The 20,189-nt window shown below is 43.1% G+C and overlaps 1 protein-coding gene across 1 annotated transcript in view; it reads right to left on the reverse strand.

Moving 5' to 3' along the window:
• Window positions 1-20,189, reverse strand: part of DNAH9 (dynein axonemal heavy chain 9) — a 343,788-nt gene that overhangs the window by 254,663 nt on the left and 68,936 nt on the right. Inside the window, exons 18-20 of the mRNA XM_059668596.1 lie at window positions 11,886-12,108; window positions 11,087-11,253; window positions 625-1,495 (exon numbers count right to left, since the gene is read on the reverse strand). Of these exons, the coding sequence (XP_059524579.1) occupies window positions 625-1,495; window positions 11,087-11,253; window positions 11,886-12,108 (1,261 nt within the window). The remainder of the gene's footprint in view (window positions 1-624; window positions 1,496-11,086; window positions 11,254-11,885; window positions 12,109-20,189) is intronic.

The raw sequence follows: 20,189 nt of genomic DNA on the forward strand, positions 1-20,189 counted from the left end.
TGTCTCACCTCCCTTTTTTTCTGCCTGACTTTTGGCGGCGTGTCAGGTCATGTTTGTTGGAGACGCCTTTGAGTGAAGCCATGGTGAGTGGCGGAGAAGGGAAGGTCTAGGCCAGTGATGGCGAACCTTTTGAGCTCGGCGTGTCAGCATTTTGAAAAACCCTAACGTAACTCTGGTGCCGGGTCACATATAGAAATTTTTGATATTTGCAACCATAGTAAAACAAAGATTTATGTTTTTGATATTTATTTTATATATTTAAATGCCATTTAACAAAGAAAAATCAACCAAAAAAATTAGTGTCATAGGCTCGCCATCACTGGTCTAGGCCCTAGGGCAGTGGTCGGCAAACTGCGGCTCGCGAGGCACATGCAGCTCTTTGGCCCCTTGAGTGTGGCTCTTCCACAAAATACCGACTTCTGTGCATGGGCCACGAAGTTTCAATAGCACTGTACGTGTGCACCCACATGTGGTATTTTGTGGAAGAGCCACACTCAAGGGGCCAAAGAGCCGCATGTGGCTCGCGAGCCACAGTTTGCCGACCATGGCCCTAGAGGATGCAGGGACTGGGCACTCTTCCCTTGGCTCAGGTAAGGAAACAAGCAGCATTCTCTGAGCAGGTACCTGGGGCAGCTGAGCCCGGATGTCTTCGGAGCCAATGAATATACTTTCCAGGTGGGACCATGTCCGCTGCACATCAAACCACGTGGAGATGACAGCATCCGCCGTGGACAGCTTCTTCTGCCAGCCCGACACTTCCTCCAGGAAAAAGGCTATGTACTTGGACATCATCAGGTTCTGAAGTTGGACTTGGTTATCCTCCAAAACCTCGATGAGGTCCTCATCTGAACGCAGCAGAGGGACGCTGGTCCGCAGGTGGGGCTCGTACTGGAACTCCATGCCGGCCCACGTGGCCTGCAGCTCCTTTAAGGTCTTCTCCATACCCATCTCCTTCACAGCTCTGTCCACGATGCCCTGGACCTCGTCCTCAAAGCGGTGCAACTGGAGCTGCAGAAGCTGCGCCAGGGTGGTGCCCTCGCCCATGGTGAAGCTCACGCCCGTGGCCCGCATCAGCTGCCTCCAGTGCCGCTCCCGGATGGCCGGGTTCTGCAGCTCAGCCACTGCCCTCAGGGAAGTCAGCGTGTTCAACACCATGCTTTCCAGGCCCGTGAATGCATCCCAGGCCCTGACCTCCTTGTCGAGGTTCCGCAGGTACCTGGCAAGCCTTTTGCACTCCAAGTCCATAGCCTCCACGTTGATGCTCTTCCATGGGGTGGCCTCCCAGGCACGGATGTTGGAGGTCACCATGCCAACGGTGTCCCAGAGCTCCTTTAGCTGGCAGATCTCCCTCCGGCACTGCCTCAGCTGCCTGTAGTCAGGAACGTTGACCTCAAACAAGCTGGCAGAATCGGAGATGGAGGCCATGGCGGATTCCATCTGCTGGAGCTCCATGTGCCTGGCATCCAGGCTTTGATGAGGGTCGGTGCTATCAAACCTACAAAACATAATGTGTTCGCTTTGTAAGTGTGGCAGACAGGCCCCATTTCCTAGAATCCCCAAACTAACACCAGCTTACATCTTTAAACGCTTCGGATTTTAGCAAAGAGCAGTGACTTCCACCAAAGCCTGGGAAGAAAAGATATTCAGGGAGGTTGGAATAGGCTAGGCATAACCAGTTGCGGGAAAGGCAATTCAAGAGGAATATCACGCATGGATCTTTTCTTCACGTGGGAGAAGGTAAAAATACTTCTCTCATCCTCTGCTTTACCAACTTCCCCATCCAAGGGAGGGGGGGAACACCCCTGTTAGCCTCCCTACTGTTGGCTTCCACATCACTTGACAAGAGCATTGTCTTGTACTGTAGGTGCTGTAAAGCCAGATTCCTTCTGGGAGCTACAAGCGTAGGCAGTCCTTCAGTGACAGCGCTGGCCCTCAGAAGTCCAGCCCGGACCCCACCTGGCATTGCTCCTTCTGGGGCAGTGGTTCTCAGTCTAGTAGGATTTTCAGAGCAGATCTCCTGGAAACTTTAGATGATTGCCAGGCTCAGGCTGCTCCCCAGTCCAATTAAACCAGAATCTTCGGGTGCGGGACCCAGGGAAGGGTATTTTTCAAACTCCTCACGTGGTTCCAATGTGCCAGGTTGCCGTCATTGTCTGACAACCGGCCTCAGCTTCAGCCAACAGCACCTCCGAGTTTGAGAACCACTTGAACCAAGGCCCATACAGTCACTGTGTGTCTCAAGTCCCTCTGCCAACCTGTCCTTGATCTGCCCCTTCACCCTTCTCTGGCCTTCTCCCTTCACATCCAGGGGCAGCCTCTGGATCAGAACTTGACTTCTGTAAGCAGATACTTAGCTCTACAGTTTCAGTTCACATTTCCTCATCCTCTTCTCTCTGGTGCTTATGGCACACATCCACTGCTGCTGACCCTCACCGGTGTTAACCTACTGTATGCTGGCCCCCGGTATAGCACCAGAATAGCACCTACCCCCGCATCAGAACTTTCCATGCAAAGGACCCACAGGGGAAGATGACATTGTCTTGGTCAGGAGAGCCCAGAACCCATGTGTTCAAGGAGCCTCTCATTTTCCTCCCTTAACCTCGCTCCATACCCATCTCCTTCGCTAAAGTCTTAACCCTTTCTGACCTCAGGCTTTCTTGGTTCTGTGTGGCTAGAGGGCTAGATATTGGGGATACCATGACTTCAGGGTGAATACTATGTTCCTCTACAATCAGAATAGGGCGTCATCAGGTACATCATGAAGGTGAAGTTGAGAGGAAATGAGTGACTAGGATTGGGCATGTGAGTTGGTGGGGTATAGAGGAGAGGCAAAAAGGAAGAGAATGACATACGAACTCTTTTTCTTGAACTGCCTCTTCTTTCAGATGTCTTTGGAAATATTTGACTGGAGAAGATGGAAAATAATCTTAATTAAAGCTATTTATCTGAACTGCTCACCACATAAGCCTAATGATCATGGAACACAGTAACAGTTATGCATGCCATTAAATTAGTGTCAGGGTAACTTTGATCCTTCCTATCTTTGATTCCCAGTTGTTCAAATACTTTGTGGCCCGTGTACTTTGATTGTGGATTTACATCTTACAAGAATGAGATTCAACATAATTGTACATCTTCACTATTCTCTGGCTCCCAAGTGTTTCAGAACGAAACACAAGGTTGGAGTCCCCAAAGTTTAGGGGCCCTATGTTTGTATAGGCAAGGCGCTCACTGCCATATAAGAGCAATAGAAAAAGACCTCGAAGAAAAGAAAGGTAAATCCTCATGGCACGTGGTCCAGCAGGAACCATCCCCAGACATAAGTGCCTTTCTGCTTATTCTTCATCTGCAAAGACTAACTGTTGGAGAGTGTACGTTCTGCTTTTTATCTTAACTAGAACAGTCCTAAAAAGTAAACTTAGCCCTAACCGGTTTGGCTCAGTGGATAGAGCATCGGCCTGGGGACTGAAGGGTCCCAGGTTCGATTCCAGTCAAGGGCATGTACCTTGGTTGCAGGCACATACCTAGTGGGGGGTGTACAGGAGGCAGCTGATTGATGTTTCTCTCTCATCGATATTTCTAACTCTCTATCCCTCTCCCTTCCTCTCTGTAAAAAATCAAAAAAATATATTAAAAATTTTTTTTAAAAAAAGTAAACTTAGCCTCTTGGTGTTAATACAAAAATCTATCAGACAAAACTCTAAAAGCCCATATTTTGTTTAATTTATTAATGGACTATAATTCAGGAATAATTTATTAGTAAGATATGATTCAAGTGTTTGGGGTATACGCAGAAGATAATAAACAATCTTGCTAGCCACTCTTTCCTCAGCACATATGAAATTCTTAATCAATATTGGTTCCTTAAATATTCATAAGAGGTGATCATTTGTCGAACCTATTCCAAACTTCATCAGCCCTGTGGCATAATTTTTGTTTACAGTTTAAATTTGTGGACAATCACTTCCTGTAGATGAGCACACATAAAAATCAATTTGGCCTAAGGAGTGAAAGGAACCTCTAGACATGAGGGCAGGTAACCCTCTTCCCATTTCAAAACTCTAGTGCAAGTTGTCAGGATACTCGTAGACCTGATTAATGTGCCTAATAAACTTGAAGCAGTTCTACAAAACCTGAGGGAGCCATACAGTATAAGAACAAGAAAGTAATAGGAGGGAAAAGGGTATAGTAAGTCTTTGAAATTAAAATAATAATGCAAAAGTATTTTAATCTAAAAGAGAAATGCCTAGAAAGTCTGGATGAATAAAATTATAATTAAGAGAAATGGAACTATGGTGCTCATGCGTGTGATCTTAGAAAAGTGATTGATTCGGGTGTGACCGGGACATGGGCACAGGGAGAGAGGGAGTGGGATAAGTGACTTAATTCTTGGGAAGCTAGCAGTTGGTAAATGTTCATCTCAGTACCATACCTGCATATACAGTGAATGATAACCCACCTCTGCTTGATACTCCAGAGGTTATCATAAAACTGCACATATCCGATCTGAATTTGTGATCTTTCAGTTCTTCTCATTCTGTGGCCCCCCGTCTCAGTGAGCAGTAAAACAATACCTTCCACTTACTTGTACAAAATGAAAGGTGGAGAATTATGCTGGACTCTCCTCCCTATTTATCTCCCATACTCAGTCAATCCTACTGCTTCTCCCTCCCCAATCTCTCTCTCATCTGCTCTTCCATGGAACACCTGGCCTGTTTCACCCTAATCTGTTCTCAACAGCCATCAGAGCATGGTATTTAGACTTCTAAGTGGCTGATCATGGACAAAATCTGGGCACATGGACCCCTCCATTCTCATCTCCCACTTCCTGCCTTTCCAGCCATACAGACAGGCAGTTCTCCAGCTATTCCCTGCATCTTCACTCTTCTGTGCCTTTGTATATTCTGCTGCCTTTGCCCAGAATATCCTCCCTCACTCCACCTCTTTCCTTTAAATGGCTAATTTTCATTTACCTATGGCTCAAGCACTGTCTTCCACAGGAAGTGTGAATTGCCTCCTCAGTGGGGGTTCAAGTTGGCACCCAATGAACATGTCAGATTACCCATTTTTGAAATTGTCCCTGAGGCTGGAAGTCTCAGAGGTCAGGGAATGTGTATTTTCTTAAAACCCTACCACTTACATCATGTTTTGCTAACTCCACTGTTAAGACCAGAACCGCTTCTGCTCTATGGAAGCCTGAATCATGTGAATGAGTCAGATTAATTGGAAGAACAGGATCAAGCTGAACTAATGACAGGTCTCAGGATTTCAATACGTCTCTGGGAGATTTAATGACTAATACGGCTCTTTCCTCTAGCTATCAAAGAGACAGCAGACACTGTGCAAGCAAGATGGGGCCCTTCTTTCCTCGTGTCTGCTGCACTGGGCTATTTGGAAAGCCTTGCTTTCTCTGGTTATCATGTAGAGCAACACCCAGTGAGAGAGTGTCTCCAAGAATGCTCTCCCAACTGTTCACAGAATCTGGTTGCCAGCCAGGTGGAGAATTATGCTAGACTCTCCTCTCTATCTCCCATACTCAGTCAATCCTGCTGATTCTCCCTCCCCAATCTCTCTCTGATCGCTCTTCCAGCGGAAAACACGAATGGCCTCCATTGCGCTGGAGCTCATCGGGATCAAATGCTTTGGCTTAGAAACCCCTGGGTTACTTGGCGTTGATGTGGGTAAAAAGATTGCATGTCATGGCATCGTTTCTTAAGGCCAGGAAGACCTTGCTCAAGGTCAGGAAGACTAAAGAAGTGAATGCAGCTAGAAGCATGAATGAAGCATTCCTTTCACTCAAAAAGGGAAGAGTTAGTCTCCAATTTTAAAATTTGTGGAAAGTTCCTGAATCTGAGTATGATGATTTAGCCAATTGCTGTGTTGTGAGAGAGCTCAGCTAAGAATATGCTGAGACAGCTTAGAGTTCAGCACTAAAGGAGGTAGTAAAACTTGACTTGAACATGAAGAACCTCAACCCAAGCAACCTGACTTCACCCAGCACCTGTCAGACTGCAAGCGCTTAATGAGACACTCACTTTCCTTTTTCTCCTCAAAGACAAGCTCAGTGTGAGCTTAACCCTCAATTGACTCAGGAGCAGAAACTTGCATTCACAGAGGAATGGACCAGGGTCTGCATTTTAGAAATTTGTAAAGGACCTAAAAGTGAAGGAGCCAGGATTATACTCATTTGCCACACTCAGTACTTTAAAAATTTTAAAAACACAAATTCACAAACATCAAACTAAGAAACCAAACAAAACATGAGCTGAGCCCTAACTGGTTTGGCTCAGTGGCTAGAGAGAGTCTGCCCGGATTCAATTCTGGTCAAGGGCACATACTTCAGTTGCAGGCTCCTCCCTGGCCTGGGCCCTGGTCGGGGGCCTGCAGGAGGCAACCAATTAATGTATTTTTTTCACACTGATGTTTCTCTCTGTCTTTCCCTCTCTCCTCCACTCTCTCTGAAAATCAATGGGAAAATATCCTCGGGTGAGGATTAAAAAAGAAAAAAAAAAACATGAGCTGACACCCACTAAGATGCCCTTCAGCAACAAATCTACAATTCTGCTCTAGTCCTGATGGCTTTCTTGACAAGAAGAGAAATACATCAGAATTGCGGCAGCGTCTGGTTTCCCACACTGCTGTGAGCAGTTCTTTTCAAAGGCTTCTTTTGCAAAGATGCATCTGCATGTCAAATTAACAGATGTGAATTTGGAAAACCCAGCAAAGAGTAGCGATGTCCTCAGAGGCAGCAGATACAAGTGCTAAGAAAGAGAGAACAATGCAGCTAGCAAATGAAGAAACAACACCAGCTGATCGATATGCACACTTGATGTAACAACGAAGGAGGGAGGGCCACCAGATTTCCAACAGACATGCAAAAGCACACCAGCAAACGAGGCACTGTTTCCTCTCAAGCAGTCTCAGAAGTCTGTTTGGGAAGATAGTTCACCAAACATCTTTAGAATTTCTTTCTTGAAATTTTCTTTAGGGACAGCTGATGCAGAAAAAAAAACCTGTGTCATTCTTTTTAAGGCTGCCACAGTCAGTGTGACTGCTGCTACCATGAAGCAGGAGGCCCAGAGTGGTAACCAGTTTCGCCATCAGCTCTGGCTCTGCACCATCAGTGTTGGATTTCGAAGCTTCTACCGTCTGCCAAAGGAGAGTCAACACAACGTGCCTCAGACCCACTGAAAAGGCCCGGAAGGAGTGCCACTAATGTTTCGAGCAATGGATGCTTCTTGGGAACAAGGGCATAGCTCCTGAGGCAATTACTTTCAAGGATACTCACGTGTTTGGAGCCACGTTCCCTGGCAAGACTGCTTAAAGCAGTGGATGAGTCCTTGGCTGCACATTAGAGCCACCAGGGAATCTTTTTAAAATCCTGATTTCTGGGCCTCATCCTCCGGAAATTCTGTTTCTTTGTTACTAATGTTTTGGCCCCACCCCATAACAAAGAAACAGAATTTCCGGAGGATGAGGCCCAGAAATCAGGATTTTAAAAAGATTCCCGGTGATTCTAATGTGCAGCCAAGGTTGAGATCCACTGAACCAGTTACTCCCCTAGGGCAGCAGTCGCAAACTTGGCTGCACATTGGAATCACTTGGGGGGGCGTCACCAAGTACTAATGGTCCGTAGGAAGGCTGGGCATTGGGAGTTCTAATGCCCCCAGGTGACTCTGATGGGCAGCTCACGGCAGCACACTGCTTTAGAGACCAGGTTGTATATTTCACGTGTGTCCTTCCCTGCTTCCTAACATACTCATCCTGTTCTCTGTAGTCACAAGTATAATGTTGGGGAGGCAGTAGCTGCTTAATAAATGTTTGATGAATGAATAATAGGATTAAGTAGGTCCTCACTGCCGGGTTGGATGATCCATGATCCACTTTGCCTGAGATAGAGGGGCTTCCCTGGATGTGTGACCTTCAGGGTTAAACCAGAAGAGTCCGAGGAAAACCGAGATGGCTGGTCACCCTGGTGGCAGGCTCAGAGCAAAGATTAACAACCTTCTGAGGTGAATGTTATTCTTAGCCCCATTTAACAGATGAGGAAACGGAAGCAGGGAGATGTTGAGTAGCTCCCTGACATGCACAGTAAGTTGTCGACGTGAGATTAGACGTCTAACTGAGCAGCCTGAAGCCAAAGCCCATGCACATAATCACTGTGCTAAACGTCCTTCCAATAAAGTTGTGGGTGTTTTGTTTGTTTGTTTATGTTAACCTGTGTCTAACAGCATTGCATTTCCGTGGGTAAGTAACCCTTAAAAATGAAAACGTTTCTTCCTCCTTACATAGGGCATCTTCAGTTTGGCAACATCCAAGCTTGTCCCTCCCAAACTAGAGGGAGAGCCAGAAAGCAGCTCAGCGGGACAGGAAGAAGCCCTGGAGCCGAGGTGAGGGGACAGTGCCCGCTTCACCAGCAACACAAGGAACACCCAGAACCGCAGGCACAGGACCATAAGAACCAGCAGACACAGGATCATCCAGAACCGCAGGCACAGGACCATAAGAACCAGCAGGCACAGACCACCCAGAACCGCAGGCACAGGACCATAAGAACCAGCAGGCACAGACCATCCAGAACCACAGGCACAGGATCATAAGAACCAGCAGGCACAGACCATCCAGAACCACAGGCACAGGATCATAAGAACCAGCAGGCACAGGACCATAAGAACCAGCAGGCACAGGACCATCCAGAACCAACAACACGGGACCATCCAGAACCAGCAGACACAGGGCTGTCCAGATCAGTGTGTTCTTCTGGTTGGAGCCCCAGGTGCTGACAGTGGGCAAGACAGAGCCCAGATGGACATCTTCACCAAGAGAAGATGTGTGTGTGTGCGCGCGCACATGTGAGTGGACTGCCCATCCTATAGTTGTTCTGTTTATATAAAGAGCCCTAATTACAAGTAGGGGGTGTCTGAGAGAATGCACACCCCAAAGTAAATCTTTTACCTCAAATCTTCCTCCAAAATGCCTTCCAAAATTATTTTAAATTCTATCAGCCTTTTTTTTTTTTTTTAAAAAAAAAAAAGGACTCTGTGAGAACTTAGAATACTAACAGTTTAGTAAAATCCTAGAAACTTTAGTTCCAACCACTATAGATCTACCATACAATCCAGCAATGCCACTTCTGGGTATATAACCAAAGGAAATGAAAACTGGATTTCAATGAGATATAATCACTCCCATGTTTATCAAAGCATTATCACAATAGCCAAGATAAGGGAACAGCCTGAAGGCCCATCAGTGGAGGCAAGGACAAAAAGATGTGAAGCATATACATAATAGAATATTATTCAGCAACGAGAAAGAGGGATATCCTCCCATCTGCAACAGCACGATGGACCTTTAGCACATAGTACTGAGCTAAGTCATAGAACGACAAGTATTGTATGAGAATAAAATGGTGGTTACCAGGTGATGGGAGTGGCAGTAAGAGTACATTGAAGGGTACAAACTTGTAACAACTAGTCAATAAGCCATAGAAACGAATGCACAACATAATGAATCTATATATATAAAAACCTAAGTGACCGGACGACTGAATGATTAGTTGACTGGTCGCTATGATGCACACTAAACACCAGGGGGCAGATGCTCAATGCAGGAGCTGACCCCTGGTGGTCAGTGTGCTCCCACAGTGGAAGAACTGCTCAGCTGACCAATGGGTGCCTGATGCAGGGCTCATGGCTGGCAAGTGCTGCTGTGGTGGCGTGAGCCTTTCCCAATTGAGACTGACTGGGCGTGATCCCGCGGAAGGTGCGGTGGGGCCAGGATGAGCGGGAGTGGCAGGTGGCATTGGACTGCCAGTTTCGGCCAAATCCCCACAGGTCATGCTGTGCCTCTAGAATCTATCTATAATAATAAAAGCGTAATATGCAAATTGACCAAATGGCTGAACAGCAGAACAACCATCCAGATGTCTTTCCAGATGACCTTCTGGGTAACCTTCCAAATGAAGCTGGGGCTGTGCCATGGCTGCGAGGGCTGAAGCAGCTGGGGCTGCAAAGGCCTACTCTTGCATGCATTTCATGCACAGGGCCTCTAGTATGTATGTGTATGTGTATGTATATATATATACACACACACACACACACACACACACACACACACACACACACACACACATATATATATGCCTAAGCAACGGAACCACCAAATGGCTGGAATGACCAGTTGCTATGATGCACACTGACCACCAGGGGGCAGATGCTCAACACAGGAGCTACCTTCTGGTGGTCAGTGTGCTCCCACAGTGGGAGTGCCACTCAGCTGAGACCCAACCCAGAAGCCCACAGCCCGGTGGCAGCCACTCCCTCCCTCAGTAGTCCTGCAGGTCCAATCTCCAGAGAATGAGCCAGGCACAGACGGACCAGCACCACCATCATGATCCCAACAGCACTGCTGGACTCCTGGAAGTTGGCCTTGGGTACCACAGCTGCTTCCTTTCACTAGATGCTCCGCAAGGAAGAAACAATATAAAAACAGCCTCCAGGTGGCTCCCGACAACTGGTGCAAAAGTCAGTGGGATGGATCCGGATCTCGGGCCAGCAAGGGCGTCCCACCACCTGCCCATAGGGCCGATCGGGCCCCGGCCCCCTCTCCCCCCTTGGGACCCTACCCGTGCACAAATTCATGCACCAGGCCTCTAGTAGACAATAATACTGCACTATCATTATGCAGTGTGATAAACATTGCTACATTGGCAATCATATCACTATATGTAAATGTATCAAAGTAACACACTGTACTTGTAAACTTACCGAATGGTACATGTCAGGTTTATGTTTTAAAAAACCTCTAGTAATTTTACCACATTAAATCCCTTTCTAGACCTGGAGAAACAGAAGGTTCTAGCCTTTTTTTTTTTTTTTTGAACAGCCCTTGGCCATCTCACACAGGCCATGATAGGACTGCCCACATCAGCACCATGTTCTAACCTACGGAACTCAATGGGAGGGAAGACGGGTGACTAGTGTCCCTGAACTAAGAGAACAGGCAAACGCAATGCAGAGATCCTCAGTGACTCCGAGATCGCCATGTTTAAAGGAAAAGAGGCAGTGGCGGCAACCTGGGGCTGTACCTGAAGGGCGCCTCTCTGTGGAATCGCTCCCAGAACTGCTGCTGCTCAGCCTCGAAGGCGGTGCACCTCTGCCGGAGAAGGGCCACCTCGCTGGCCTGCAGGGGGGCCACGTGCTGCCGCACAGTGATGGCCAACTTTTTTATGTTGTTCCACTTCTCAGGCAGCTCCTGCAAAGGAGATGTCAGTGTGCTCAGACCCACCTGGTGCTCCCCTCCCCACAGTCCCAAAGCGGAGCAGTACCCAGGGTCCTCATCTCTGCTGCAGTGCCAGGGCCAACGTCCCGGTACCACTGGACTGTTCTCAACCCCCCTGCCTTGACGTGTCTCCCGGGTTGCCTGCTCTTCTGACTATCACCTACTTCCCACTCAATACCGTTCTTCTTGTTCCTCTTGACGTAACCTCTAACCTGGAAATCCGTGCCCTTTTCTCTACTTTCAGGAGTGCTGGGCTATTTTCTATGTTTCCATTTCTACTTACAACACCTTAACATTTCTAAGACCTGCTTTTTTCCCCCACTGAATCAAAAAGTTGGCTCATCCCTAATTCTGGTAACAATAACCCCAAACACTTATCTACATCAATTCTCCCACACCACTCCAGCATCATATTGTTTCAAATTTACTGAGTTTCAGGTATGTGCTAGACATTACACATACATGACACATATAGTCCAAAATATGGACCTTGGGTTGTCAGCAAGCCCTGATTTCCATTTCCTTAAACCCACCTCACCCGACTCTGAAATCTTGGAACTTTCCCTCTATTTCTTTTATTAGGAAAACATAAACTTTGCACTGACCTCCAGCTGCTTAAACACTGTTTCCGGCAACTCTTGTTCATAGGTCTTCAGCAATTCAATGGTTTGCTTTAAGGGTTCAAACATCTCGTCAGTGCTGCTCTGCCGTTCTTTAAGAGCCATAAGGTGTTGCATAATCTCGACCAGTCCGTTGGAATCTCCTTTTTCGACTTTCTTGAGCAAGCTGCCCTCACTATTTTTTATAAACACGTCAAGGTCTGCCAAGCTAAGCAAAACAGACGAACATCAGGAGCCATTTTCCTTCCACTCCTCAAAAGGAAGTTTTATGTATTGCCCCAACAATAATAGTTTTTTGGTTTTTTTATGGGAAGCTTTGCATGAGCCCAGCACTGGGCACTGTCTACCAGTATATCGTGATGCTAAGAGTCAGCCCTATTCAGAAGTGTCAGTCATGAGAGACAAGGCTGAGACCTCTGTTCTGGAAGAGACTCACATGACACATTAGTGGGACAACTGATGAAATATAAATAGTTGCCAATTCTCCAGCAACATTAACCTCCTGCTTTGGACAATAGAAATGTTATCATTTGGGAAAGCTGAGTGAAAGTGAAGGTAAAAGAGAACTCAGCGTTATTTTTGCAACATTTTTGGAAATCTGAAATCATTTCAAAGTGAAAAGTTTAAGATTTGAAAATAAAAAAATACTGTGGCTTCTAAAATTGTACACATTTGTGTTTGATTCTGACACAAGATGGCCAAATCATTTAGCATCTCTGAATTTCAGTTTCCCCATCTATAAGATTGGAAAGATCATTTCTGTCTCACTGGATATTGTGAGAATTAAATGAAATTTATTCCTTAATTCAAAACTATTTATTTATTGAGCATCTATTATGATCGTGCTTCTAGGTCCTGAGGATAGAATGATAAACAAGATAAACAAAGGCTCTGCCCTTACAAAGCTTACATTCTAGTGGGGAACGTAAAGAAGAAACAATAACTTGTATAGTTTCACATGATGATGAGTGCTATGAGACAGAAACTCAGACTAGGACCAGTCAGTGAAGGCTTCCTTCCTGAGGGGATATGTAAGTGAAAATGTAAATGATGTGAAGGAGTGAGCCACAGAAGGAAGTGGGAGAAGAGCTTTGCAGATAGAGGGGGCAGCATGAGTGAAGGCATGAGAACTCTGAGTAGGGGACGGACATGCCCTGGTTTATGTTTTCTAAAGGATCTGTAGCTGGAGGAGAGCAGGTTTTATTGGAGGTGGTAGTAATGATGATAGTGGTAGTGGTACTGGTGCTGCGTATAGGAGAACAGAGGGCATTTTAGGGACTATAGTCAGTGTCCAGGTGACAGGAGATGTTGGCTTCAACTTTCATGGTGGACATCAGGAGTGGTCAGAGTCAAGATGATCTTGCATGCAGAACCAACAGGACCCACTGAAGGATTGGAGGAAAGGTGTGAGGGAGGGAATGAGAAAATCCATAATGACTCTGGCAATGGGGTAATAAATGATGATGCCATTTAAAGATATAGGAAAGAATTGTGGAAAACTAGATTTTTGGAGGGAGAGGAATAAGTTTTAAACATGTTTGGTTTAAGATGACAGTTGAATGTAATTCTAGAGTTCTTGAGAGGTAGGGCTGAAAATATAAATTTGGTAGTTACCAGCACACAGATGGATTAACATGTTGGGTTAGAGATCATATAGCATAGAATGTAGATCAGGGGTCCTCAAACTTTTTAAACAGGGGGCCAGTTCACTGTCCCTCAGACCGTTGGAGGGCCGGACTATAGTTTAAAAAAAAAAAACTATGAACAAATTCCTATGCACACTGCACATATCTTATTTTGAAGTAAAAAAACAAAACGGGAACAAATACAATATTTGTATTTGCATGTGGCCCATGGGCCGTAGTTTGAGGACCGCTGATGTAGATAGAGAAGAAAGTTCAGGAATGAGGTTTCAGGAATTTTAATATTTTTAGGTTTAGAAGAGGAGATGAGTTCCGCCGTGGAGACCAAGAAAGCAAAGGTTTAGAAGGAAAACAAGAAATGTAAGGCATCTTGAGAGCCAGAGAAAGAACCTGCTTGGGAAAGAGGGAGTGATCAGTTGTGCTGAATCCTCCTGAGCAGAATAAGTAAGATGATGATGGATCATTACCACAGGACACGGCCATATGAGAGTCATCAGTGATCTTGACAAGAGTGGTTTCAGTGGAGAGGTCTAGCAAGGAGGCCTGACTGCGGAGTAGGTGGAGAATTACCAGCTTCTGTTTCAAGCTGTCTGGTATACACAATGAGATGGATAACCCTTCTGCTAAAACAATTAAAATGCTGAAGCAAATATTTCAAATTCATTTAAAAATGCATCAGTAAGGTGGCATGAAATTAAGGAATCTCCAGAGGCTGAAAATGTAGTGAAAGCAAGAACTAAGCAAGATTCAAGGCTGGGTTTCATGTGATCATTTCTACGGAACCCTGGAAATCTTGAACTAGTTTGATTGCTTTGTGCTATGTGAGGAAAAGGTGATTAAGCCTCATACCCACACAAGGTGAGGGAATTAATAGGAAGCTGCATATAAAATTGCAAAACAATAAGGTGAACAAGGAATAAGCATGCTGCACAAAAGGGGACAGTAGGGAAACTTGCCTGCCTTAATCTGGGCACTAGGTGGACCCCTGGGAAAGTTAAAGTACGAAGGGGTTGGAAGAGTCCCTTGATGACTAGCAGAAAGAAATATAAATCCTTTCTGGAGGAATGACAGTAGAATTCAGTCCTCAAAAGAGTTCCACAGACAATATTCCAAGGAACATTTTTACAATCAAAAGTCACAAAATATACAAGGAAGGAAGTCACCATGAGTAGAAGGCAGCAGAAACAGCAACATTAAACCTGTTAAGATCTCAGATATTAGAATTCAAATGCAGGATATAAAATAACAATATTTAATATATTTAAAGGACAGGAGAAAAAAAGAACTCTTGCTTAAGCACCTTGCTTTATCATTCCTGACCCACATAGCAGGCGAAAGTGCTTTCCCTGCATTTTCTCGGACATCAATTCAGGACTGACTAAGACAAAGGACTTCATCCTTTTAAGCACAATATATCAGCTTAGACAGAAATGGTTTCTTTAGGAATCACCCTCCATCAGCCTAGATAAGCTCTTCCAGTCTCAGTAGTCAGAGCCCCTGCCCTAACCCAGCTCTAAGTTCAAGCATAAAAATTCAACATAGTCTCAAAGTCAGGTTTGGAGGCAATTTGAGAGGTTCTTCAAATATGCCCAGAACCTTTCTATTGAATGATAGATTATAGAAATGACAAAATTAATTTAGATGAATAACATAAAAATGATGGCCTGTGATGGCATTACTTTGTGAAGAGAAGCAAAGGAAAAGCTCTGAATATGTGTTTTAGCAAAGGAAAAATGATTGCACTGTGCAATGATAATGGACAAGTCCAGGATAAAGAAGGTAACTATTTTCTGTAGGCCTTTATGTGAACTTCATCTATGGCAAGAAGAAACAAACCATTTTTAAGTTGATGAATCAGAATTTGTCTTTATTAGAGGGTATCCTCTAATAAATATATAATAAAAGTTAAAAAATGGATAAATGAAAGTTAAGCCTTAAAACTAGAGCAAAGAACAAGAGGGTATAAATATGAGCAAGCAAAATTATAAAATAGCCAAATAGAAGACCAAAAAATGGAGAGTATAATTAACATTTAAAGCTTATTGAGTTGATTAAACAGAAGAGTTAGAAAAAGCTGAAAGAGTGAGCTAACTGCTCTATTATAAAAATGGAGGAGTTATCCAAACTGCAATGCAGTAAGTCAAATAATGGAAAAGTATGGAAACTGTTAGAAGACACAGAAGACAGTGAAAAAAGTCTCACATAAGAATAATAAGCGCTCCAGAATACATAGATAATGTACAAGAAGCAATCTTTGAGGAGATCCTGGCTGAGAATATTTTTGAATTGTTAAAGACACCAAATGTAAAGCCCAACAAATTCCAGGTAGAATCAATATAAAGAAACCCTCACATAGGCACTGCAATATGAAACTGCAGGATAAGAAAGGGACAAAACAAATCTTAAAATTAGCTTCATAGCAAAGACAGATTTCTACATAGAAGAAAAAAAAGACACCATAAATAAATAAATAAGTAAATAAATAAATATCATTAGACGACAGCAAAATGGAAGGCAGGACACAGTGCAATTATATTTCCAATAGACTCACAATAAATGCCTGGTATCCTAGAATTTTCTTCCAAAAAACCATGTTTTTTTTAAGAAATTGGGCAAAATATATACATCCTCAGACAAAGAAAGGATGAGAGGCACCCAGATATATAAGCCTGCTGCACTGACCTGGCGCCCTGGATGGCTGGCTCCACCACCTTGATGTGGTGCACCTGGCCCTGCCGCTGTGACCTGATGCCCCTGGACAACCAGACCCTCCACTTTGTGCCTGGCCCCAGAGTTGTCACCTGACACCCCTGGATACATAGACCTGCCACCAAGACCCAGTGCACCTGACCCAGTGCCCTGGAAGACCAGACCCACTAAAATGAGGAGACAAAGAAACAATTCCCAAATGAAAGAAAAGGGGGAATTGGTAGAAAAGGACTAAATGAAATGGAGGCAAGCAATTTATTGGATATAGAGTTCAAAGTAATAGTTATAAGGATGCTCAAACAACTCAGTGAGAACTACAAGCAACTCAATGAGAACTATAAGGAACTTAGTGAGAACTTTATAAGCATGAAAAATATGTAGAAACCATGAATAAGAATCAATTGGAAATGAAAAATGACATAGCTGAAATAAAGAATACCCTGGGAGGAATTAACAGTAGATTAGAAGAAACTGAGGACCAAATCAGTGAATTAGAAGACAAGGTAAAAGAAAATACCCAATGAGAGCAGCAATTAGAAAAAAATTTTTAAAAAGCAGATGGATAGTTTAAGGGAGCTTTGGGACAACATGAAATGTAACAACATCTACATCATAGAGGTACAAGGAGAAGGACCTGAGCAAGAAATAGAGAACCTGTTAGAAGAAAGAATGATAGAAAATTTCCCTAACCTGGTGAAGGAAAAAGTCACTCAAGTTCAGAAAGCACAGAGTCACAATCAAAATGAACCTCCCCCTCCCCCCAAAAAAACACCCATATCTAAACACATCATAATTAAAATGGCAAACATTAAAGATAAAGACAAGGAAAGAATCTTAAAGGCAGCAAGAGAGAGACAGAAAGTCACCTACAAGGGAGTTCCCATTAGACTGTCAGCAGATTTCTCAATAGAAACATTTCAGGCCAGAAGGGTATGGCATGACATAAACAAAGTAATGAAAAAAAGGGACTGAATCCAAGACTACTCTATTCAGCAAGGCTATCATTCAAAATTGTAGGTGAAATACAGAGTTTCTCAGACAAAATTAAAAAAGGCTAAAGGAGTTTATCATCACCAAATCAGCACTACAAGAAATGCTAAAGGGACTGGTATAAGAAGAAGAAATAGAGAAGAGAGAGGAATATAGTTATAAAGAAAATAATGACCAAAAGAAGTACCTATCTAGAATAATAAAAGTGTAATATGCTAATTAGTCCAGATGGTTGAACAGCAGAAGGACTGTCCAGACAACCTTCTAGACCAGCTGTGGGCAAACTGCGGCTGCGGGCCGGATCCGGCCCGTTTGAAATGAATAAAACTAAAAAAAAAAAGACTGTATCTATTTATGTAATGATGTTTACTTTGAATTTATATTAGTTCACGCAAACACTCCATCCATGCTTTTGTTCCGGCCCTCCGGTCCAGTTTAAGAACCCACTGTGGCCCTCGAGTCAAAAAGTTTGCCCACCCCTGGTCTAGACGAAGCTGGGGCTGTGAGGGCCGAGGCCTCTGGTCAATAATAACCTTAAATACAAATGGAGTAAATGCTCCCATTAAAAGACATCAGGCAGCTGAATGGATAAGAAAACATGACCCACGTATACGCTGTCTACAAGAGACCCACCTCAGAATAAAAGACTCACACAGGATGAAAATGAAGGGATGGAAAAAAAATTCCATGCAAATGGAAATGAGAAAAAGCTTGGGTAGCAATAACCATATATGACAAACAGATTTCAAAATGAAGGCCATAACAAAAGACAATGAAGGTCACTACATAATACTGAAGAGTTTAATACAACAAGAGGATATAACCCTGGTAAACATATGTGCATCCAATACAGGAGCACCCAAATATAAAAAGAAACCTCTGGAGAACTTTAAGGAAGAGATAGACAGCAATACAATCATAGTAGAGGACTTTAACACCCCACTGACATTACTGGATAGATCGTCTAGACAAAAATATCAAGTAAATAGTGATCCTAAATGACATATTATAGCAGATGGAATTGACATTTACAGAACATTTACTCCCAAAGCTACAGAATATACATTTTTCTCAAGTGCACATGAGTCATTCTCAAAGATAGACCACATGTTAGGACACAAACTAAGTCTCTACAAGTTTGAGAAGATTTAAATCATATCAGACATCTTCTCGATCACAATGGCATGAAACTAGAAATGAACTACAATAAAAACACTGAAAAACATTCTCAAACACATGGAGGCTAAATAGCAAGTCATCAGACAATAAATGGGTTCCAATGAGATTAAGGGAGAAATAAAAAAAACTTCCTAGAAACACATGAAAATGAACACACAACTACACAAAATCTATGAGACACAGCAAAAGCAGTCCTGAGAGCAAAGTTTATAGCAATACAGCCTATGTCAAAAAACAAGTAATTTTTCTAATGAACTATCTAACCCTACAACTTACCTAAAGAATTAGAAAGAGAACAAGAAAAGTCCAGAGTACGTACAAGGAAGGAAATAATAAAGATCAGAGAGGAAATAAACGACAGACTAAACACACACACACACACACACACACACACACTATCAGAGATCAATGAAACCAAGAGCTGGTTTTTTGAAAAGATAAATAAAATTGATGAACCTTTAGCCAGATTCATTAAGAAACAAAGAGAGAGGACCCAAATAAATAAAATCAGAAAAGAAAGGTAAAGTACAATAGAAGCTGGTACAATATTTGCAAATCAATAGATGTTCTGCTCTCACATGGATGTTTCTCTTTCTCCCTCTCCCTTACTCTCCCACTAAAAATCAATAAAAATATTGTTTTAAGAAGGAACTTTTTAAAAAAATATATTTTATTGATTTTTTACAGAGAGGAAGGGAGAGGGATAGAGAGTTAGAAACATCAATGAGAGAGAAACATCGATCAGCTGCCTCCTACACACTCCCTACTGGGGATGTGCCCGCAACTAAGGTATATGCCCTTGGCCATAATCGAACCTGGGATCCTTGAGTCTGCAGGCCGATGCTCTATCCACTGAGCTAAACCGGTTAGGGCAAAAGGAACTTTTAATAATATACCTCATGTAGCAGTTCTGTAATATAAAAAGATGTAATGAGTAAAGATATCAGTAAATATGTGGATAAATTTAAATAAACAGTAAGTGTCGAAAAATAAAGTATGATATGTGGAGTTCAAATAAAAAATAGAGAACAATTGAAACTACTGGGAATGAGAGAATATAATTTGATGGATGAACAGTTGAGATCAAACTATTCTAAAGTCTTTGTATTGGTTGTGAGGAGAGTAACAATACTGATACATTTATTCCTTTTAAGGGTACTTATTAAAATAGGTATGGTATCCATAAGAAGAGTAGACCTAGATGCAAGTTAGTGAAGGGAAAAAATGGAATAAGAAAAAGGGAAAGAAGAACAATAGAAAGTACATAATAAAATGGTAGAAATTAATCCAAATATAGCAGAATAGAAATTAATAGACAAAACACTCCAGTTACAATAGAAATAGTAAAGTAGGTAAAACACAAATTCTATGCCAATTACAAAAATATCTCCTAATATAAAGGCACAGAGAGATTGAAAGCCAAAGGATAAAATGAGAAACACCAGGAAAATATACAAATGAAAATGGTTTCGTTTTATTAATATAAGACAGAACAGACTTTACTACAAGACATGTAGCTAGTGATAAAGGAGATCTTTAATGTGTCGCTAAAAGTTTTAATTTGCCAGGAAGATATAGAAAGTCAACCTCTGTATGCTCATAGAACATAGCCTTAAAAAATATAAAAAAGCGACAGAACTATAAGGAGAAATTCACATCAAAGTGGAAGATTGTTCACACAATTATCTCTGTAATGGATAAATTTAAGCAGACAAAAAAGGCAGTGAGGGTACAGTGGGTTTGAGTAAAACAATGAGTTTGATTACAT

The sequence above is a fragment of the Myotis daubentonii genome, chromosome 16 (genome assembly GCF_963259705.1).
Source record: "Myotis daubentonii chromosome 16, mMyoDau2.1, whole genome shotgun sequence".
Lineage (NCBI taxonomy): Eukaryota > Metazoa > Chordata > Mammalia > Chiroptera > Vespertilionidae > Myotis > Myotis daubentonii.